General features: G+C 42.0%; 1 protein-coding gene across 1 annotated transcript in view; it reads left to right on the top strand.

Moving 5' to 3' along the window:
- Positions 1 to 23,661, top strand: part of ANAPC1 (anaphase promoting complex subunit 1) — a 592,717-nt gene that overhangs the window by 243,107 nt on the left and 325,949 nt on the right. Inside the window, exons 31-32 of the mRNA XM_053712607.1 lie at positions 19,274 to 19,408; positions 19,603 to 19,685. Of these exons, the coding sequence (XP_053568582.1) occupies positions 19,274 to 19,408; positions 19,603 to 19,685 (218 nt within the window). The remainder of the gene's footprint in view (positions 1 to 19,273; positions 19,409 to 19,602; positions 19,686 to 23,661) is intronic.

Raw genomic sequence — 23,661 nt, 5'->3', positions numbered from 1 at the left:
GATGCTACTTTAAATAAAAGTCAATCTGTACAAATTAAACAAATTTCACCAAACAGCGAGGGGAGAGTTATGCCGACTAACTCTCCTCACGTGTCAGTACCTGCATCTCCCGCTCGGGAGGTGCGCGATATTGTGGCGCCCAGTACATCTGGGCGGCCATTACAGATAACATTACAAGATATGGCTACTGTTATGACTGAAGTTTTGGCTAAATTACCAGAACTAAGAGGCAAGCGTGATCACTCTGGGGTGAGAACAGAGTGCGCTGATAATACTAGGGCCATGTCAGATACTGCGTCACAGCTTGCAGAACATGAGGACGGAGAGCTTCTGTCTGCGGCTGACGGTTCTGATCCAAACAGATTGGATTCAGATATTTCAAATTTTAAATTTAAGCTGGAGAACCTCCGTGTATTACTAGGGGAGGTGTTAGCGGCTCTGAATGATTGTAACACAGTTGCAATACCAGAGAAAATGTGTAGGTTGGATAAATATTTTGCGGTCCCAACGAGTACCGACGTTTTTCCTATACCTAAAAGACTAACTGAAATTATTACTAAAGAGTGGGATAGACCCGGTGTGCCGTTCTCACCCCCTCCGATATTTAGAAAAATGTTTCCAATAGACGCCACCACACGGGACTTATGGCAGACGGTCCCTAAGGTGGAGGGAGCAGTTTCTAATTTAGCTAAGCGTACCACTATCCCGGTGGAGGATAGCTGTGCCTTTTCAGATCCAATGGATAAAAAGTTAGAGGGTTACCTTAAGAAAATGTTTGTTCAACAAGGTTTTATATTGCAACCCCTTGCATGCATTGCGCCGGTCACGGCTGCGGCGGCATTCTGGTTTGAGTCGCTGGAAGAGACCATTAATTCAGCTACTCTGGATGACATTACGGACAAGCTTAGAGTTCTTAAACTAGCTAATTCTTTCATTTCGGAGGCCGTAGTACATTTAACTAAACTTACGGCTAAGAATTCAGGATTCGCCATTCAGGCACGCAGAGCACTGTGGCTAAAATCCTGGTCAGCTGATGTTACTTCTAAGTCTAAATTACTTAATATACCTTTTAAAGGGCAGACCTTATTCGGGCCTGGTTTGAAAGAAATTATCGCTGACATTACAGGAGGTAAAGGCCACGCCCTGCCGCAAGACAGGGCCAAACCTAAGGCCAGACAGTCTAATTTTCGTTCCTTTCGGAATTTCAAAGCAGGAGCAGCATCAACTTCCTCTGCTCCAAAACAAGAAGGATCTGTTGCTCGCTACAGACAAGGCTGGAGACCTAACCAGTCTTGGAACAAGGGCAAGCAGGCCAGGAAAACTGCTGCTGCCCCTAAAACAGCATGAATTGAGGGCCCCCGATCCGGGATCGGATCTAGTGGGGGGCAGACTTTCTCTCTTCGCCCAGGCTTGGGCAAGAGATGTCCAGGATCCCTGGGCGCTAGAGATAATATCTCAGGGATACCTTCTGGACTTCAAATACTCTCCTCCAAGAGAGAGATTTCATCTGTCAAGGTTGTCAACAAACCAAACAAAGAAAGAGGCGTTTCTACGCTGCGTACAAGAGCTTTTGTTAATGGGAGTAATCCATCCAGTTCCACGGTCGGAACAGGGACAAGGGTTTTACTCAAATCTGTTTGTGGTTCCCAAAAAAGAGGGAACTTTCAGACCAATCCTGGACTTAAAAATCCTAAACAAATTCCTAAGAGTTCCATCGTTCAAGATGGAGACTATTCGGACAATTTTACCCATGATCCAAAAGGGTCAGTACATGACCACAGTGGATTTAAAGGATGCTTACCTTCACATACCGATTCACAAAGATCATTACCGGTACCTAAGGTTTGCCTTCCTAGACAGGCATTACCAGTTTGTAGCTCTTCCATTCGGATTGGCTACAGCTCCAAGAATCTTCACAAAGGTTCTGGGTGCTCTTCTGGCGGTACTAAGACCGCAGGGAATCTCGGTAGCTCCGTACCTAGACGACATTCTGATACAAGCTTCAAGCTTTCAAACTGCCAAGTCTCATACAGAGTTAGTACTGGCATTTCTAAGGTCACATGGATGGAAGGTGAACGAAAAGAAAAGCTCACTCGTTCCACTCACAAGAGTCCCCTTCCTGGGGACTCTTATAGATTCTGTAGAAATGAAGATTTACCTGACAGAAGACAGGTTAACAAGACTTCAAAGTGCTTGCCGCACCCTTCATTCCATTCAACAACCGTCAGTGGCTCAATGCATGGAGGTAATCGGCTTGATGGTAGCGGCAATGGACATAGTACCCTTTGCACGCTTACACCTCAGACCACTGCAACTGTGCATGCTAAGTCAGTGGAATGGGGATTACTCAGACTTGTCCCCTTCTCTGAATCTGGATCAAGAGACCAGAAATTCTCTTCTATGGTGGCTTTCTCGGCCACATCTGTCCAGGGGGATGCCATTCAGCAGGCCAGACTGGACAATTGTAACAACAGACGCCAGCCTTCTAGGTTGGGGTGCCGTCTGGAACTCTCTGAAGGCTCAGGGACAATGGAGTCAGGAGGAGAGTCTCCTACCAATAAACATTCTGGAATTGAGAGCAGTTCTCAATGCCCTCCTGGCTTGGCCCCAGTTGACAACTCGGGGGTTCATCAGGTTTCAGTCGGACAACATCACGACTGTAGCTTACATCAACCATCAGGGAGGGACACGAAGCTCCCTAGCAATGATGGAAGTAACAAAGATAATTCGCTGGGCAGAGTTTCACTCTTGCCACCTGTCAGCAATCCACATCCCGGGAGTGGAGAACTGGGAGGCGGATTTCTTAAGTCGTCAGACCTTTCATCCGGGGGAGTGGGAACTTCATCCGGAGGTCTTTGCCCAAATACTTCATCAGTGGGGCAAACCAGAGATAGATCTCATGGCGTCTCGGCAGAACGCCAAGCTTCCTCGTTACGGGTCCAGATCCAGGGATCCAGGAGCAGTCCTGATAGATGCCCTGACAGCACCTTGGGACTTCAGGATGGCTTACGTGTTTCCACCCTTCCCGATGCTTCCTCGATTGATTGCCAGAATCAAACAGGAGAGAGCATCAGTTATTCTAATAGCACCTGCATGGCCACGCAGGACTTGGTATGCAGACCTGGTGGACATGTCATCCTGTCCACCTTGGTCTCTACCTCTGAAACAGGACCTTCTGATACAGGGTCCTTTCAAACATCAAAATCTAACTTCACTGAAGCTGACTGCTTGGAAATTGAACGCTTGATTTTATCAAAACGTGGTTTTTCTGAGTCAGTTATTGATACCCTTATACAGGCTAGGAAGCCTGTTACCAGGAGGATTTACCATAAGATATGGCGTAAATACCTATATTGGTGCGAATCCAAAGGTTACTCTTGGAGTAAGGTTAGGATTCCTAGGATATTGTCTTTTCTACAAGAAGGTTTAGAAAAGGGTTTATCTGCTAGTTCATTAAAGGGACAGATCTCAGCTCTGTCCATTCTGTTGCACAAACGTCTGTCAGAAGTTCCAGACGTTCAGGCTTTTTGTCAGGCTTTGGCCATGATTAAGCCTGTGTTTAAAACTGTTGCTCCGCCATGGAGTTTAAACCTTGTTCTTAACGTTTTACAAGGCGTTCCGTTTGAACCCCTTCATTCCATTGATATAAAGTTGTTATCTTGGAAAGTTCTATTTTTAATGGCTATTTCCTCGGCTCGAAGAGTCTCTGAGTTATCAGCCTTACATTGTGATTCTCCTTATTTGATTTTTCATTCGGATAAGGTAGTTCTGCGTACTAAACCTGGGTTCTTACCTAAGGTAGTCACTAACAGGAATATCAATCAGGAGATTGTTGTTCCTTCTTTGTGTCCAAATCCTTCTTCGAAGAAGGAACGTCTTCTGCACAATCTGGATGTAGTTCGTGCCCTAAAGTTTTACTTACAGGCAACTAAGGAATTTCGACAAACGTCTTCCCTGTTTGTCGTTTACTCTGGTCAGAGGAGAGGTCAAAAGGCTTCTGCTACCTCTCTTTCTTTCTGGCTTCGTAGCATAATTCGTTTAGCCTATGAGACTGCTGGACAGCAGCCTCCTGAAAGAATTACAGCTCATTCTACTAGAGCTGTGGCTTCCACTTGGGCCTTCAAGAATGAGGCCTCTGTTGAACAGATTTGCAAGGCTGCAACTTGGTCTTCGCTTCATACTTTTTCCAAATTTTACAAATTTGACACTTTTGCTTCCTCGGAGGCTATTTTTGGGAGAAAGGTTCTTCAGGCAGTGGTTCCTTCTGTATAAAGAGCCTGCCTATCCCTCCCGTCATCCGTGTACTTTTCTTTCATGTAATTAGCAAGAGTCCATGAGCTAGTGACGTATGGGATATACATTCCTACCAGGAGGGGCAAAGTTTCCCAAACCTCAAAATGCCTACAAATACACCCCTCACCACACCCACAATTCAGTTTTACAAACTTTGCCTCCGATGGAGGTGGTGAAGTAAGTTTGTGCTAGATTCTACGTTGATATGCGCTCCGCAGCAAGTTGGAGCCCGGTTTTCCTCTCAGCGTGCAGTGAATTTCAGAGGGATGTGAGAAGAGTATTGCCTATTTGAATGCAGTGATCTCCTTCTACGGGGTCTATTTCATAGGTTCTCTGTTATCGGTCGTAGAGATTCATCTCTTACCTCCCTTTTCAGATCGACGATATACTCTTATATATACCATTACCTCTGCTGATTCTCGTTTCAGTACTGGTTTGGCTATCTGCTATATGTAGATGAGTGTCCTGGGGTAAGTAAGTCTTATTTTCTGTGACACTCCAAGCTATGGTTGGGCACTTTTGTTTATAAAGTTCTAAATATATGTATTCAAACATTTATTTGCCTTGACTCAGAATGTTCAACTTTCCTTATTTTCAGACAGTCAGTTTCATATTTGGGATAATGCATTTTTGATTTAATCATTTTTTCTTACCTTCAAAAATTTGACTCTTCCCGGTGGGCTATTAGGCTCGCGGGGGCTGAAAATGCTTCATTTTATTACGTCATTCTTGGCGCGGACTTTTTTGGCGCAAAATTCTATTTCCGTTTCCGGCGTCATACGTGTCGCCGGAAGTTACGTCATTTTTTGACGTTATTTCGCGCCAAAAATGTCGGCGTTCCGGATGTGGCGTCATTTTGGCGCCAAAAGCATTTAGGCGCCAAATAATATGGGCGTCGCTTTAGTCTCCTCATTTATTTAAGTCTCATTTTTTATTGCTTCTGGTTGCTAGAGGCTTGTTCTTGGCATTTTTTCCCATTCCTGAAACTGTCATTTAAGGAATTTGATCAATTTTGCTTTATATATATGTTGTTTTTTCTCTTACATATTGCAAGATGTCTCACGTTGCATCTGAGTCAGAAGATACTACAGGAAAATCGCTGTCAAGTGCTGAATCTACCAAAGCTAAGTGCATCTGCTGTAAACTTTTGGTAGCCATTTCTCCAGCTGTTGTTTGTATTGATTGTCATGACAAACTTGTTAAAGCAGATAATATTTCCTTTAGTAAAGTACCATTGCCTGTTGCAGTTCCTTCAACATCTAAGGTGCAGAATGTTCCTGATAATATAAGAGATTTTGTTTCTGAATTCATAAAGAAGGCTATGTCTGTTATTTCTCCTTCTAGTAAACGTAAAAAATCTTTTAAAACTTCTCTCCCTACAGATGAATTTTTAAATGAACATCATCATTCTGATTCTGATGACTCCTCTGGTTCAGAGGATTCTGTCTCTGAGGTTGATGCTGATAAATCTTCATATTTATTTAAAATGGAATTTATTCGTTCTTTACTTAAAGAAGTACTAATTGCTTTAGAAATAGAGGATTCTGGTCCTCTTGATACTAATTCTAAACGTTTGGATAAGGTATTTAAAGCTCCTGTGGTTATTCCAGAAGTTTTTCCTGTTCCTAATGCTATTTCTGCAGTAATTTCCAAAGAATGGGATAAATTGGGTAATTCATTTACTCCTTCTAAACGTTTTAAGCATTTATATCCTGTGCCGTCTGACAGATTGGAATTTTGGGACAAAATCCCTAAAGTTGATGGGGCTATTTCTACCCTTGCTAAACGTACTACTATTCCTACGTCAGATGGTACTTCGTTTAAGGATCCTCTAGATAGGAAAATTGAGTCATTTCTAAGAAAAGCTTATCTGTGTTCAGGTAATCTTCTTAGACCTGCTATATCTTTGGCTGATGTTGCTGCAGCTTCAACTTTTTGGTTGGAAACTTTAGCGCAACAAGTAACACATCGTGATTCTCATGATATTATTATTCTTCTACAGCATGCTAATAATTTTATCTGTGATGCCATTTTTGATATTATCAGAGTTGATGTCAGGTTTATGTCTCTAGCTATTTTAGCTAGAAGAGCTTTATGGCTTAAAACTTGGAATGCTGATATGGCTTCTAAATCAACTTTACTTTCTATTTCTTTCGAGGGTAACAAATTATTTGGTTCTCAGTTGGATTCCATCATTTCAACTGTTACTGGTGGGAAAGGAACTTTTTTACCACAGGATAAAAAATCTAAAGGTAAAAGTAGGGCTAATAATCGTTTTCGTTCCTTTCGTTTCAACAAAGAACAAAAGCCTGATCCTTCATCCTCAGGAGCAGTTTCAGTTTGGAAACCATCTCCAGTCTGGAATAAATCCAAGCCAGCTAGAAAGGCAAAGCCTGCTTCTAAGTCCACATGAAGGTGCGGCCCTCATTCCAGCTCAGCTGGTAGGGGGCAGGTTACGTTTTTTCAAGGAAATTTGGATCAATTCTGTTCACAATCTTTGGATTCAGAACATTGTTTCAGAAGGGTACAGAATTGGTTTCAAGATGAGACCTCCTGCAAAGAGATTTTTTCTTTCCCGTGTCCCAGTAAATCCAGTAAAAGCTCAAGCGTTTCTGAAATGTGTTTCAGATCTAGAGTTGACTGGAGTAATTATGCCAGTTCCAGTTCCGGAACAGGGGATGGGGTTTTATTCAAATCTCTTCATTGTACCAAAGAAGGAGAACTCCTTCAGACCAGTTCTGGATCTAAAAATATTGAATCGTTATGTACGGATACCAACGTTCAAAATGGTAACTGTAAGGACTATCTTGCCTTTTGTTCAGCAAGGGAATTATATGTCCACAATAGATTTACAGGATGCATATCTGCATATTCCAATTCATCCAGATCATTATCAGTTCCTGAGATTCTCTTTTCTGGACAAGCATTACCAGTTTGTGGCTCTGCCGTTTGGCCTAGCTACAGCTCCAAGAATTTTTACAAAGGTTCTCGGTGCCCTTCTGTCTGTAATCAGAGAACAGGGTATTGTGGTATTTCCTTATTTGGACGATATCTTGGTACTTGCTCAGTCTTTACATTTAGCAGAATCTCATACGAATCGACTTGTGTTGTTTCTTCAAGATCATGGTTGGAGGATCAATTTACCAAAAAGTTCTTTGATTCCTCAGACAAGGGTAACCTTTCTGGGTTTCCAGATGGATTCAGTGTCCATGACTCTGTCTTTAACAGACAAGAGACGTCTAAAATTGATTGCAGCTTGTCGAAACCTTCAGTCACAATCATTCCCTTCGGTAGCCTTATGCATGGAAATTCTAGGTCTTATGACTGCTGCATCGGACGCGATCCCCTTTGCTCGTTTTCACATGCGACCTCTTCAGCTCTGTATGCTGAAGCAATGGTGCAAGGATTACACGAAGATATCTCAAACAATATCTTTAAAACCGATTGTTCGACACTCTCTAACATGGTGGACAGATCACCATCGTTTAATTCAGGGGGCTTCTTTTGTGCTTCCGACCTGGACTGTAATTTCAACAGATGCAAGTCTCACGGGTTGGGGAGCTGTGTGGGGATCTCTGACAGCACAAGGAGTTTGGGAATCTCAGGAGGTGAGATTACCGATCAATATTTTGGAACTCCGTGCAATTTTCAGAGCTCTTCAGTTTTGGCCTCTTCTGAAGAGAGAATCGTTCATTTGTTTTCAGACAGACAATGTCACAACTGTGGCATACATCAATCATCAAGGAGGGACTCACAGTCCTCTGGCTATGAAAGAAGTATCTCGAATTTTGGTTTGGGCGGAATCCAGCTCCTGTCTAAACTCTGCGGTTCATATCCCAGGTATAGACAATTGGGAAGCGGATTATCTCAGTCGCCAAACGTTGCATCCGGGCGAATGGTCTCTTCACCCAGAGGTATTTCTTCAGATTGTTCAAATGTGGGAACTTCCAGAAATAGATCTGATGGCGTCCCATCTAAACAAGAAACTTCCCAGGTATCTGTCCAGATCCCGGGATCCTCAGGCGGAGGCAGTGGATGCATTATCACTTCCTTGGAAGTATCATCCTGCCTATATCTTTCCGCCTCTAGTTCTTCTTCCAAGAGTAATCTCCAAGATTCTGAAGGAATGCTAGTTTGTTCTGCTGGTAGCTCCGGCATGGCCTCACAGGTTTTGGTATGCGGATCTTGTCCGGATGGCCTCTTGCCAACCGTGGACTCTTCCGTTAAGACCAGACCTTCTGTCACAAGGTCCCTTTTTCCATCAGGATCTGAAATCCTTAAATTTAAAGGTATGGAGATTGAACGCTTGATTCTTGGTCAAAGAGGTTTCTCTGACTCTGTCATTAATACTATGTTACAGGCTCGTAAATCTGTATCTCGAGAGATATATTATAGAGTCTGGAAGACTTATATTTCTTGGTGTCTTTCTCATCATTTTTCTTGGCATTCTTTTAGAATACCGAGAATTTTACAGTTTCTTCAGGATGGTTTAGATAAGGGTTTGTCCGCAAGTTCTTTGAAAGGACAAATCTCTGCTCTTTCTGTTCTTTTTCACAGAAAGATTGCTATTCTTCCTGATATTCATTGTTTTGTACAAGCTTTGGTTCGTATAAAACCTGTCATTAAGTCAATTTCTCCTCCTTGGAGTTTGAATTTGGTTCTGGGAGCTCTTCAAGCTTCTCCGTTTGAACCTATGCATTCATTGGACATTAAATTACTTTCTTGGAAAGTTTTGTTCCTTTTGGCCATCTCTTCTGCTAGAAGAGTTTCTGAATTATCTGCTCTTTCTTGTGAGCCTCCTTTTCTGATTTTTCATCAGGATAAGGCGGTGTTGCGAACTTCTTTTGAATTTTTACCTAAAGTTGTGAATTCCAACAACATTAGTAGGGAAATTGTGGTTCCTTCATTATGTCCTAATCCTAAGAATTCTAAGGAGAAATCGTTGCATTCTTTGGATGTTGTTAGAGCTTTGAAATATTATGTTGAAGCTACGAAATCTTTCCGTAAGACTTCTAGTCTATTTGTTATCTTTTCCGGTTCTAGAAAAGGCCAGAAAGCTTCTGCCATTTCTTTGGCATCTTGGTTGAAATCTTTAATTCATCTTGCCTATGTTGAGTCGGGTAAAACTCCGCCTCAGAGAATTACGGCTCATTCTACTAGGTCAGTTTCTACTTCCTGGGCGTTGAGGAATGAAGCTTCGGTTGACCAGATCTGCAAAGCAGCAACTTGGTCCTCTTTGCATACTTTTACTAAATTCTACCATTTTGATGTATTTTCTTCTTCTGAAGCAGTTTTTGGTAGAAAAGTACTTCAGGCAGCGGTTTCAGTTTGAATCTTCTGCTTATGTTTTTCGTTAAACTTTATTTTGGGTGTGGATTATTTTCAGCAGGAATTGGCTGTCTTTATTTTATCCCTCCCTCTCTAGTGACTCTTGTGTGGAAAGATCCACATCTTGGGTAGTCATTATCCCATACGTCACTAGCTCATGGACTCTTGCTAATTACATGAAAGAAAACATAATTTATGTAAGAACTTACCTGATAAATTCATTTCTTTCATATTAGCAAGAGTCCATGAGGCCCTTTTTTTTTTTTTTGTGGTGGTTATGATTTTGTATAAAGCACAATTATTCCAATTCCTTATTTTATATGCTTTCGCACTTTTTTATCACCCCACTTCTTGGCTATTCGTTAAACTGAATTGTGGGTGTGGTGAGGGGTGTATTTGTAGGCATTTTGAGGTTTGGGAAACTTTGCCCCTCCTGGTAGGAATGTATATCCCATACGTCACTAGCTCATGGACTCTTGCTAATATGAAAGAAATGAATTTATCAGGTAAGTTCTTACATAAATTATGTTTTGCTTTGGTATTGGTATCCCAGAAGTAATGATGACCCGTGGACTGATCACACTTAACAGAAGAAAACATAATTTATGCTTACCTGATAAATTCCTTTCTTCTGTAGTGTGATCAGTCCACGGCCCGCCCTGTTTTTTAAGGCAGGTAAATATTTTTTAAATTATACTCCAGTCACCACTTCACCCTTGGTTTCTCCTTTCTCGTTGGTCCTTGGTCGAATGACTGGGAGTGACGTAGAGGGGAGGAGCTATATGCAGCTCTGCTGGGTGAATCCTCTTGCACTTCCTGTTGGGGAGGAGTAATATCCCAGAAGTAATGATGACCCGTGGACTGATCACACTACAGAAGAAAGGAATTTATCAGGTAAGCATAAATTATGTTATTTTAGACGCCGCTTTGCAGTTAGCGAGATTAGCGGCGAAAAATTCAGGGTTTGCAATTGTGGCGTGTAGAGCGCTCTGGCTAAAGTATTGGTCGGCAGATGTTTCTTCCAAGACAAAGTTGCTTAATATCCCTTTCAAAGGTAAGACCCTTTTTGGGCCAGAATTGAAAGAAATTATTTCAGACATCACTGGGGGAAAGGGCCATGCCCTCCCACAAGATTGGCCTTTCAAGGCTAAGAATAAGTCCAATTTTCGTTCCTTTTCGCAATTTCAGGAACGGACCGGCTTCCAACTCTGCAGCCTCTAGACAAGAGGGTAACGCTTCCCAGACTAAACCAGCTTGGAAACCAATGCAAGGCTGGAACAAGGGTAAACAGGCCAAGAAGCCTGCTGCTGCTACCAAAACAGCATGAAGGGGTAGCCCCCGATCCGGGACCGGATCTAGTAGGGGGCAGACTCTCTCTCTTTGCTCAGGCAAGAGATGTTCAGGATCCCTGGGCACTAGAAATAGTCTCTCAGGGTTATCTTCTAGAATTCAAGGAACTACCCCAAGGGGAAGGTTCCACATGTCTCACTTATCTTCAAAACCTTCAAACCAAATAAAGAGACAGGCATTCTTACATTGTGTAGAAGACCTGTTAAAGATGGGAGTGATACACACAGTTCCAACTGTGGAACAAGGTCAGGGGTTTTACTCAAATCTTTTTGTTCCCAAAAAAGAGGGAACTTTCAGACCAATTCTGGATTTAAAAATTCTAAACAAATTTCTCAGAGTTCCATCATTCAAAATGGAAACCATTCGAACAATTTTACCTACAATCCAGGAGGGTCAATATATGACTACCATGGACTTAAAGGATGCGTATCTACATATTCCTATCCACAAAGATCATCATCAGTTCCTAAGGTTCGCCTTTCTGGACAAACATTATCAGTTCGTGGCTCTCCCATTCGGACTAGCCACTGCTCCCAGAATTTTCACAAAGGTGCTCGGGTCCCTTCTAGCGGTTCTAAGACCAAGGGGCATTGCAGTGGCACCTTATCTGGACGACATTCTAATTCAAGCGTTGTCTCTTTCCAAGGCAAAGGCTCATACAGACATTGTTCTAGCCTTTCTCAGATCTCACGGGTGGAAGGTGAACGTAGAAAAGAGTTCCCTGTCTCCGTCGACAAGAGCTCCCTTTTTGGGAACAATAATAGATTCTTTAGAAATGAAGATCTTCTTGACAGAAGTCAGAAAGTCAAAGCTTCTAAACGCTTGTCAAGTTCTTCCCTCTATTCTGCAGCCTTCCATAGCTCAGTGCATGGAAGTAGTAGGGTTGATGGTTGCAGCAATGGACATAGTTCCTTTTGTTCGGATTCATCTAAGACCATTACAACTGTGCATGCTCAAGCAGTGGAATGGGGACTATACAGACTTGTCTCCAAAGATTCAAGTAGACCAGATGACCAGAGACTCACTCCGTTGGTGGTTGTCCCAGGATCACCTGTCTCAGGGAATGAGTTTCCGCAGACCAGAGTGGGTCATTGTCACGACCGACGCCAGTCTATTAGGCTGGGGCGCGGTCTGGGATTCCCTGAAAGCTCAGGGTTTATGGTCTCGGGAAGAGTCTCTTCTCCCGATCAACATCCTGGAACTGAGAGCGATATTCAATGTTCTCCGGGCTTGGCCTCAACTAGCGAAGGCCGGATTCATAAGATTCCAGTCAGACAACATGACGACTGTAGCTTACATCAACCATCAGGGGGGAACAAGGAGTTCCTTGGCGATGAGAGAGGTATCCAAAATCATCAAATGGGCGGAGGATCACTCCTGCCACCTATCTGCAATCCACATCCCAGGAGTAGACAACTGGCAGGCGGATTATCTGAGTCGTCAGACTTTCCATCCGGGGGAGTGGGAACTCCACCCGGAGGTGTTTGCCCAGTTGACTCAATTATGGGGCATTCCAGACATGGATCTGATGGCGTCTCGTCAGAACTTCAAGGTTCCTTGCTACGGGTCCAGATCCAGGGATCCCAAGGCGACTCTAGTGGATGCATTAGTGGCGCCTTGGTCGTTCAACCTAGCTTATGCGTTTCCACCGTTCCCTCTCCTTCCAGGCTTGTAGCCAGGATCAAACAGGAGAAGGCCTCTGTGATTCTGATAGCTCCTGCGTGGCTGCGCAGGACTTCGTATGCAGACCTGGTGAATATGTCATCGGCTCCACCATGGAAGCTACCTTTGAGACAGGATCTTCTAGTACAAGGTCCATTCGAACATCCAAATCTAGTTTCTCTGCAGCTGACTGCTTGGAAATTGAACGTTTGATTTTATCCAAGCGTGGGTTTTCAGATTCAGTGATAGATACTCTGGTCCAAGCCAGAAAACCTGTGACTAGAAAGATTTACCATAAAATATGGAAAAGATATATCTGTTGGTGTGAATCCAAGGGATTCTCCTGGAGTAAGATTAAAATTTCTAAGATACTCTCCTTTCTCCAAGAAGGTTTGGATAAGGGATTGTCAGCGAGTTCTCTAAAGGGACAGATTTCTGCTTTATCTGTCTTATTACACAAACGACTAGCAGCTGTGCCAGATGTACAAGATTTTGTACAGGCTTTGGTCAGAATCAAGCCTGTTTACAGACCCTTGACTCCTCCTTGGAGTCTAAATTTAGTTCTGTCAGTTCTTCAAGGGGTTCCGTTTGAACCCTTACATTCCATAGATATCAAGTTCTATCTTGGAAAGTTCTGTTTTTGGTTGCTATTTCTTCTGCAAGAAGAGTTTCAGAATTATCTGCTTTGCAGTGTAATACACCCTATCTGGTGTTCCGTTCAGATAAGGTCGTTTTGCGTACTAAGCCTGGTTTTCTTCCGAAGGTTGTTTCCAACAGGAATATTAACCAGGAAATAGTTGTTCCTTCTCTGTGTCCGAATCCAGTTTCAAAGAAGGAACGTTTGTTACACAATTTATATGTAGTTCATGCTTTAAAGTTCTATTTAGAAGCAACTAAGGATTTTAGACAGACCTCATCTTTGTTTGTCGTTTACTCTGGTAAGAGGAGAGGACAAAAAGCTACGGCTACCTCTCTTTCTGGCTGAAAAGCATTATCCGATTGGCTTATGAGACTGCCGGACGGCAGCCTCCTGAACGAGTCACAGCTCACTCCACTAGAGCTGTGGCTTCCACATGGGCCTTCAAGAACGAGGCTTCTGTTGATCAGATATGTAAGGCTGCGACTTGGTCTTCTCTGCACACTTTTGCCAAATTTTACAAATTTTATACTTTTGCTTCTTCGGAGGCTGTTTTTGGGAGAAAGGTTTTGCAAGCCGTGGTGCCTTCTGTTTAGGTAACCTGATTTGCTCCCTCCCTTCATCCGTGTCCTAAAGCTTTGGTATTGGTTCCCACAAGTAATGGATGACGCCGTGGACCGGACACACCAATGTTGGAGAAAACAGAATTTATGCTTACCTGATAAATTACTTTCTCCAACGGTGTGTCCGGTCCGTCCGGTCCACGGCCCGCCCTGGTTTTTTTAATCAGGTTTGAAAAATTTCTTTCTCTATATACTACAGTCACCACGGCACCCTATAGTTTCTCCTTTTTTCTCCTAACCGTCGGTCGAATGACTGGGGGCGGAGCCTGAGGACGGGCTATATGGACAGCTTTTGCTGTGCTCTTTGCCATTTCCTGTTGGGGAAGACAATATTCCCACAAGTAATGGATGACGCCGTGGACCGGACACACCGTTGGAGAAAGTAATTTATCAGGTAAGCATAAATTCTGTTTTTTGTCCGCTTACACCTCAGACCACTGCAACTATGCATGCTCAAACAGTGGAATGTGGATTATGCAGATTTATCTCCTCAACTGCATCTGGACCAGGAGACCAGAGATTCTCTTCTCTGGTGGTTGTCTCAGGACCACCTGTCTCAGGGAATGTACTTCCACAGGCCAGAGTGGCTCATTGTAACGACAGATGCCAGCCTGCTAGGCTGGGGTGCAGTCTGGAACTCCCTGAAAGCACAGGGCTTATGGTCTCGGGAGGAATCTCTTCTTCCAATAAACATCCTAGAACTGAGAGCGATATTCAAGGCACTTCAGGCATGGCCTCAGCTTGCTGCAGCCAAATTCATCAGGTTTCAGTCGGACAACATCACGACTGTAGCTTATATCAATCATCACGGAGGAACAAGGAGTTCTCTAGCGATGATGGAGGTAACCAAGATAATCCGATGGGCAGAGGATCACTCTTGCCATCTCTCAGCAATCCACATTCCAGGAGTAGAGAACTGGGAGGCAGATTTTCTAAGTCGTCGGACTTTTCATCCGGGGGAGTGGGAACTCCATCCGGAGGTATTTGCTCAGCTGATTCAGCTTTGAGGCACACCAGAATTGGATCTGATGGCGTCGCGTCAGAATGCCAAACTTCCTCGTTACGGGTCCAGGTCCCGGGATCCCAAGGCGGTACTGATAGATGCTCTAGCTGTACCTTGGTCTTTCAATCTGGCCTACGTATTTCCACCGCTTCCTCTCCTTCCACGTTTGGTTGCCAGAATCAAGCAGGAGAGAGCTTCGGTGACTCTGATAGCACCTACGTGGTCACGCAGGACTTGGTATGCAGACCTAGTGGGCATGTCCTCGGTTCCACCGTGGACCCTGCCAATGAGGCAGGACCTTCTAATCCAAGGTCTGTTCTCACATCCAAATCTAGTTTCTCTGCGTCTGACTTACAAGAGAAAACATAATTTATGCTTACCTGATAAATTTATTTCTCTTGTGATGTATCGAGTCCACGGCCCGCCCTGTTTATTACGACAGGCATATATATATTTATTTTTTAAACTTTCAGTCACCACTGCACCCTATGGTTTCTGTAGCAGGCTGGTCCTGATAGGGCGTGATTTCTGTTCCTTACGGTTTATATCATCCACGTGGTGCCGGTGTAACTGGCTGACCTGGCTGGGTGGTGATTTGCTCACTCGGATGAGGAGTTTATTACTCTTGGTGTCTCTTCAGATCGAATAATGCCTTGCTTTTGCTCGAAGTTTTTGTGAAGTGAACCCTCCATGAGTCTCCATTATTTTTTTGAGGCTCTGCCCATGCAGGGCTAAAACATGGTAGAGGAAACCTTTGTTCGAAAACGTCAGGCTGGTTCTCGTTCTGCCTTTGGGTGGGGCATCAGGGGATTGTACTCAGTCCTCACTGTCCTGTTCCTCGTGGGCGGGGATCCGGAGCGGATCATACTAGGGATCGACCTGGACGATTTTCCTTGTCTTCTTTTTGAGGTTCTCCTCTTGGAATCTGTTGTCCTTGATGATGGTATATCTTCCTTCAGGTTGAGGTTGATGGGCCTTTTTGTCCCCTTCCTTGGGGTTGGCTTTGGGTCATCTGTTTCTGGAAGTTAAAGCCTTTTGGTTATTCTGCTTCCGGGATCTAGTCTGCTCCCATATTCTCGGGAGTTTTTAGATTAGGTTGTCTCCCCTTTTTCCTGTGTCGCCCCTGCATAGGCGTTTTTGGGTTTTCACCCGCCTGGGGTTAGGATACATGTTCCTTCTCAATCGAGCTGTAGGCGGTCAGGGAAGTGGATCCTGAGGATCTTGGAGACTTTTGTTAGTTTCTCTAGCCAATTTCTAAGGGAGATGTGGCGTAGTGGCTAGCTCCACTACACCTGAAGCAGGATTGTGGGTTTGAACCCAGGTAGAGCTCCTGTTTAATCATCTGTCTTGTGATTCTGGTGACAGCTAGCATTCCTAAGTAGTGTTTTCTGTTTCTCGAACGTTAGACTTTGGACTTAGTAGAAGTTGTCCCTAGAGCCTTAGGGCCTTCCAGAGTGGCTGTGAGGCTCCCCCATTGCCTATCACCCTTTATGTTGGGAGTTGTATCCCACTGTGGGTGTCCTAAGCTCTCTGTGTATGGGACATTTCGTAAAAGTTCAGTGTCCAGGGTGTCTTGAATATGACGGTGTTTGCATCGCCTGTGGTGCAAAGTCTACTCTGGATGTGGTAACCTAGTGGTTCCTAAGGGGTTACTAAATTTTTCAGCCGGCTCCGAGTTTTCGGGTGCCCGGGTTCATTTGTCATGTCTTTTTTCATGAATTTTGGGGGTCTGTATCCTGATCCCTTAGGACTGGTTTGGGACTTCCTGGTTCCGGGACGTCTTCTGTTCTTACGGGCGTATTTTTCTCTTGCAGAGAGATTTAGACTTCTTACTGGCCGGATGATTTTCCTTTCGCTATTTGACCTTTTGAGCTTGTCTACAGCTTTACGCTCCAGCCTCGCTGTAGTAGCCTGATGATTAGCCTAGCTGTTCAGCCAGCAGAAGGTTTGCTGTTTGAAAGCCAACTGCAGCTAATTGTACCTTGATGTGTGCCAGCAAGCTGTTAAGTTCTGGCCTCGCTTTCCCTCCCTTTGGGGGTGAATTTGACATTCCATAGTATCCGACTGGGCTTGGAGGTACTTTTTATTACTCTGATTAAGTCCCTCTGCCTTGTGTGCGGGATGTTAGTGTGACGGGATGAATTTCTGTGCCATACCTTTACTGTAGTTCCAGTAGAGGGTCTCCTTTTGGGAGTACCTTTTGTTTTCAGGAAGGGAGCTGTGTCTGGGTTATGGAACCCAAGCTCTTTGGGGGGGCTGGTTCGGACATTATCAGTCACATGGTGCTGGGTCCGTTGCCGGAGTCGGGGATCTGTCTGATCTGTTGATCTTAGCCACGTATCATAGTTATGGTGAGCTTTCCTTAAGTAAGAGGCTTCTCGGGGATCCCTCCTCGGCATGTAGTTTTCTCTACCGGTGTCTGGGTTCTGTTCCTTCCTTTCCTGCCCCATTTCGGGAAGGTGCTGTCTTGCACTTTTGGAGTTCTTCTAAAGAAGAAGGTCCTGTGTGGTAGGGTGGTGACCTGTGGTCGCTAAGTCCTTCTTTGTAGCAGGACACCTATGGCTTGGAGGAGCATATTCAGATATCTGATTCTGTTTTTCAGCTGCTCCCGAGGATGGTTTGTCTTTAGTTGCTCTATTCTGCCTGCGAGTGACCGCTCTGCGTAGGGAAGGGAGTCTTCCTTCCCCTTTTTAAGTCTCAGGACATTACTTGGTCCTTTGTTTTATGTACATGGGGATTTACAAGTCCTCTCTTTGCTTGCTGGGTCGGCAGGGTCTTTTCATAGGTGCCCTATTCATCCTGGTTCACTCTCTTGGAGTTACCTTTTCTTTGGTCCTAGTCCCTTTGAGTTCTGAGGGTCCTTTCAGACTCATTTATCTGAATCTCTTTTCTTCCCCACTGGGGGAATGTGGATGTTTCCCCTTTCTTCTGATCGGGGGTGAGTTTAATTTTGTGGGCTGCGTTGCTTGCGGGACTTCGTCTCCTCAGAGGCTTTTGGCTTGGTCAGGTCTAATAACCTGAGTGGTCTCTAGCAAGGGTCTTGCTGGTTTTAACTGTTGGGCAGTTATCTCTGCCTCTTTTCTCTTTTTACCCTTTGGCTTCTAGTGAAACAGTTTTTTCTGTTGGAAGTTTTTTGGTGTTTTAGGCTGTGGTGCCCTCAGAAGGGGCCACCTTCGTACCCACCCGTTTTGCATTCAGTGTCCTCTATAGCTTGGGTATTGTTTTCCCAAAAGTAATGAATGCAGCAGTGGACTCTTCCCGTTTAAGAAGAAAAACTATATTATACTTACCTAATTTTCTTTTCTTCTGACGGGAAGAGTCCACAGCTCCCTTCCTGTGTTTTTACATAAGGGGCGGCCGTATTTTTTTATTTCTTCTGGCACCTTTTTCACCCTAAAATTTCTCCTACTGTTCCTTGTTCCCTCGGCAGAATGACTGGGGGATAAGGGAAATGGGGGAGGTATTTAAGCCTTTGGCTGGGGTGTCTTTGTCTCCTCCTGGTGGCCATGTTCTGAATTCCCAAAAGTAATGAATGCAGCTATGGACTCTTCCCGTCAGAAGAAAAGAAAATATCAGGTAAGCATAATTTAAGTTTTTTAGGATTGGTATGATCGACACATGCTTGAATGTATCAGAAAATGTGCCTGCGGTGATAGTTATATGTACCAATTCAATGACCATTATTTGTTTAATTGTTGTTTTACTGTTGAAACATCAATTAAAAATATCTACAAAAAAAAAGTACTTCTAAGCTTTTGTTTGTTTTTTTGTTTGAATACAGTAATTGTTTTCTAGAAATGTGGATTTTCCAAGTCATTTAGACTTTGAAATATACTATTGGCTTTGTAAATTATGTAAGGTGTGTCACAGAGTTGCTTTTAACTGATTACATAATATATTTTTATTTATATCAGACCCTAATTGGCAACTGCAAAGTAGACTAAGAAAGCATGAATTCATCCAGGGTTTTTAAGAGATGTATCTCAGTTCTGTTATTAAATGGATGTGAAACCCAAATGTTTTATTTTGGGATTCAGACATTTGATTTTCTTCTGTGTCTTTTACAAATATATCCAAAGGGCTATGTTATAAATACCATCCTTTAACCTTTTGTTGTCTGTGACCTTTAGGAATAATAATAAATTATAGATGATGTTTTCAGTTATTTGATTAAAACTCTAATTTCTATAGTGGATATTTGGCTTAAGAGACTATAATTATATACTCTGATGCTTCAGTAGTATTTATTGTTACCAAACAAAATGTTGAAGTGGTACTTACAACAAATTGCATTGCAGGAACATCCATCTGTTGTAATCCTTTTATGTTAAGTTTTTTCTTAACACTATTCAAGGCTCGGTATTTCTTTTGTTTTAGCATGGCAGTAACTTGATTGGCATGTCTGATCTGAACGTTCCAGAGCAGCTTTACCAGTACATGGTTGGTGGTCACAAACGCTCACACGTTGGAGTAAACCGAGAAAAACACAAATCCCCAAGCTATCAAATTAAGGTAGCTGATCAATATTTAAAGCTGGAGTTTGAAATCTTCTTGGAATTGTTTGATTTTAAATAACCACAAGTTTTGCTAACGGTGAAGTTATCAATGGACTTGCAGCGTATGAAGAATTCTTGACAAGCACGTTTCTAGGAAATAACATCACAGACTAAAATATTTTCCTAACTGTGTGTTAACATTATTTACAGGAAGGGGACACCATAAATGTTGATGTCACATGTCCTGGGGCAACATTGGCATTAGCTATGATATACTTGAAGACCAACAACAGGCAAGTATGAGAACACACTTCTGGATATCTGGAAGCGTGTGTCCATTTAAATGATTGTAAATCTATTTTTGTTATGTACCATAATTAGATCTCCACCCACAATCTTTATTGACAAACTTGACATGTCCATTCTCATTGTAAATCTCTCTGTACACTGCTCGTCCACTTACTCTTTTTTCTGTCCTTTCATACTGAGGTATCTTGATGAAGGCCTAAAGGCCATAAAGCAAATCATATCTCTTTCTGTATTCCTTTTTTCTCAGAGGTAAAGATAAATATGGCTTATTATCCATATGTCCTCAGAAATGTCTGTAACAGAATGTTAATAAGCTATAACTGCTAATCAGAAATATGACTTCAGTAAGGAGCAAAATCATTAGCAGCACACAGCAGTTTATTTTGAAGTTGGATGCATTGCCTTAGTGATGGTAAACTCTCCCCTTTATAAAAAATAGATTCAGAATGTTAGTGATATTTAAGATGGAGATTAATTCATCAGTTGTAATTAAGTTGCGCTATAACCTACTTTTTAGTATAGATATAAAATTCAAATACCCTGCGCTCCTCCGCCACTTCAAATGTCAATTTTTCTTTGAGCTTACGGTTTGAATTGTTGTCCAGTCAGCACTCTAGCTACAGCATAATAATATAAGCAATATTAATACTTAAATTATAGTGTAAATAAAATGGTATTTATAATTTTTTCTTTCATATAGGTGGCCACAAGCTAGTTACTGATGGGATATACATTCCTACCAGGAGGGGGCAAAGTCTTCCAAACCTCAAATGCCTATAAATACACCTCCCACCTCACTCATACCTCAGTTTTCAAAACTTTGCCTCCTTAGGAGGTGGTGAAGCATGATGTGCTGGATTTCTTCAGTGAAAGTCGCTTCTAAGCATATTGAAGCCCAGTTCCTCTCTATGTGCAGTGTTTGTCTGAGGGATGTGAAGGGAATATTGCTCAATACCATGTTTTTGCCTATGGGACAGCATTTCATAAGGCTCTCTGTAAATCGGTTGCAGGGATTCATCTGCTGCCTCCCTTTATAGATCGACAATATGCTCTTGTACTCAGTACTGGTTTGGCTGTCTGCTATATGTGGATGGGTGTCTTACACGGTAAGTATATACTTTTATTTTATAAGACACACTCCGCTATGGATTGGGCACTTTTTAAGTAAAGTTATTATATATTGTTTGTATACATGCCTTGAGTCAGTAATTCAGTGCTCTTTTTTTAGCGACTTTATTTGTCAAGGTTGGTAGAGACTGTAAAACATAGATTTTTTTGGAGCTAGTAATTTATTTATAAATAAGGATGCTAAGTATTATGTTAGTCTCATGGAATGTTGATAATCACATTTTATGCAGCTATAATAGAAGTATCCATTGGGCTTTATTTAGGTAGGTACATTTTGTGTTTTTGTATTTACAATCAAAGTTCTTACCTGCTTTTTAGAGTGAGAGGTGTATTAAAAAACTCACTACAGCTTTGCATGTTTTTTTTTTTTTTTTTTTTGCAATTATGTCTCAAACTGAACCTGCCTCTGATGTTACCATAGGATTTGAGCTGCCTGAACACGTATCTACTAAAGCTAAGTGTGCTTGTTGTAATTAAACTAATCTAAATTCTTCATCTCAATTATGTGGCTCTTGTTTTGACAAATTGTTAAATGCTGATAATATATCTGAGTACAAATACATCCACTGTTATTCCATCTCAGTTTAATGTACATAGCATTACTGCAGAAATGAAAGATTTATTGCTACAGCTATAGAGAAGGCAATGACTGCCTTCATCACTGGGAGGGTGTTGACTCTTAGAACTGAAACTCTGCTTTACAGAACACGCTTGAATTGTCAGCGTTAACTGTTATCCAAATGCGGCTGTGTTTCATACCCGAGTGATTTTATTCATTGTAATAATAAAAACTACTTTTTAACCAACTGGATGTCTTCCCGGTCCTTTCAATTACAGACAAGGTTTAATATGGGCTTTTAAACTGAGAGCTAAGTCATAGCTCTAGCGAGTGTGAGTACAACTCCATCCCTCTGCTTTATTTTGTTCAGAAACAGGACTTCACTTTTATTATTTGTTTCCTTTTTTTTATGGACACCTACACAGAAGATTTCAGGACACATATCCTATTTTTGTGCACTTAACACATTTCCTTTTTGTATTAATAACTGCTATTCCTCCTTTAAAAAAACGTAAAAGGATTTTGCAACATTTTCCTAAACCTAGTGAATTAAGTTCTGACCTTCAGCATACTGATGCATCTTCTACTGATGGGGTTTACTCTGATTCAGAGGATGCCACGTCAGAGACTGATATAGACAAATCTTCTTTTTTATTTAAGATGGAATATATTCGTTTTCTCCTAAAGGAAGTTTTGTTTACTTTGGATATTGAGGAGTCTAAACCTTCTGATGATAAGCTAGTAATAGTCTAAATTGTATATTTAAGACTACTGTTATTACTCCTGAAGTATTTCCTATTCCTGGTGCTATCTCTAATGTGATTGCTAAAGAATGGTCTAAGCCTGGTACCTCTTTTAACCCTTGTACCTCTTTTAACCATTCTTCTAGGTTTAAGAAATTGTATCATTTGCCTGTAGGCAATTTAGAACTTTGGTAAACCTTTCCTTGAGTTGATGGGGCAACTTCCACTCTTGCCAAACGTGCTACTATTCCTATGGAAGAAAGTACTTCTTTTAAGGATTTTTTTAGATAGGAAGCTTGAAACTTCTCTAAGAAAGGCATATTTACATACTGGCTAGATTCTTAGACTTGTTATATTTATGGCTGATGTTGCTGCTGCTTCTACTTTTGGGTTGGACAGTTTAGCACAGCAGTTGTCTTCAGATTCTGAATTATCTAACGTTGTTTTACTTCATTATACAAATCATTTTATTTGTGATGCTATATTTAATGTTATAAAGATCAATGTCAAATCCATGTCTTTAGCTATTCTAACTAGAAGAGCTTTATGGCCTAAATCTTAAAATGCCGATATGGTGTCTAAAACTAGATTATTATCTATCTCTTTTCAAGGTAAAAATCTTTTTGGTTCAAAATTGGATTCTATTATCTCCACTATTATTGGGGGTAAGGTTTTTCTGCCCCAACACAAGAAATCTAAGGGTAAATTTTAAAGCTCCCTATTATTTTCGATCCTTTTTTCAGAATAGAGAACTTTTAGGGGTAATTATCCCAGTTTCACAGCAGGGATTGGGGTTTTATTCAAATCTGTTCATTATACCAAAGAAGGAAAATTCTTTCAGACCAATTTTGGATCTGAAAACTTTAAATTGTTTTGTAACTTTTAAGATGGTGACTATAAGGCCTATTCTGCCTTTTGTTCAGCAAGATCACTTCATGTCCACAATAGACTTACAGGATGCTTACCTTGACAATCAGGTTCATCCAGATCACTATCTATTTCTGAGATTCTCTTTTCTAAACAAGCATTACCAATGTGTCGCTCTTCCATTTGGCCTTGCAACAGCACCAAGAATATTCTCAATAGTTTTAGGTGCCCTTCTATCTGTAATCAGACAGCAGGGAATTGCGGTGTTTACTTATTTGGACGATATCTTGGTACTTTCTCAATCTTTTAATTTAGCAGAATCTCACACAGAATATTTTCTGTTTCTACAAAGACATGTTTGGAGGATCAATTTACCAAAGAGTTTCTCGATTCCTCAGACAAAGGGCACCTTTTTTAGGTTTCCAGATAGATTCACTGTCCATGATTCTATCCCTAACAGAAAAGAGATGTTTAATATTGCTTTCAGCTTGTCTAAACCTTCAGTCTCTTATCATTTCCTTCAGTGGCTATGTGCATGGAAGTTTTAGGTCTCATGTTTGCAGCATCGGACACGATCCCTTGTGCTTGTTTTCATATGAGACCTTTACAGCTTTGCATGTTGCACCAATGGTTATACTCCAATATCACAACTGATATACTTAA

The sequence above is a fragment of the Bombina bombina genome, chromosome 4, assembly GCF_027579735.1.
Source record: "Bombina bombina isolate aBomBom1 chromosome 4, aBomBom1.pri, whole genome shotgun sequence".
Classification (NCBI taxonomy): Eukaryota; Metazoa; Chordata; class Amphibia; order Anura; family Bombinatoridae; genus Bombina; species Bombina bombina.
The sequence above is the reverse complement of the archived record's forward strand: the minus strand, read 5'-3'. Positions and strand labels throughout refer to the sequence as shown.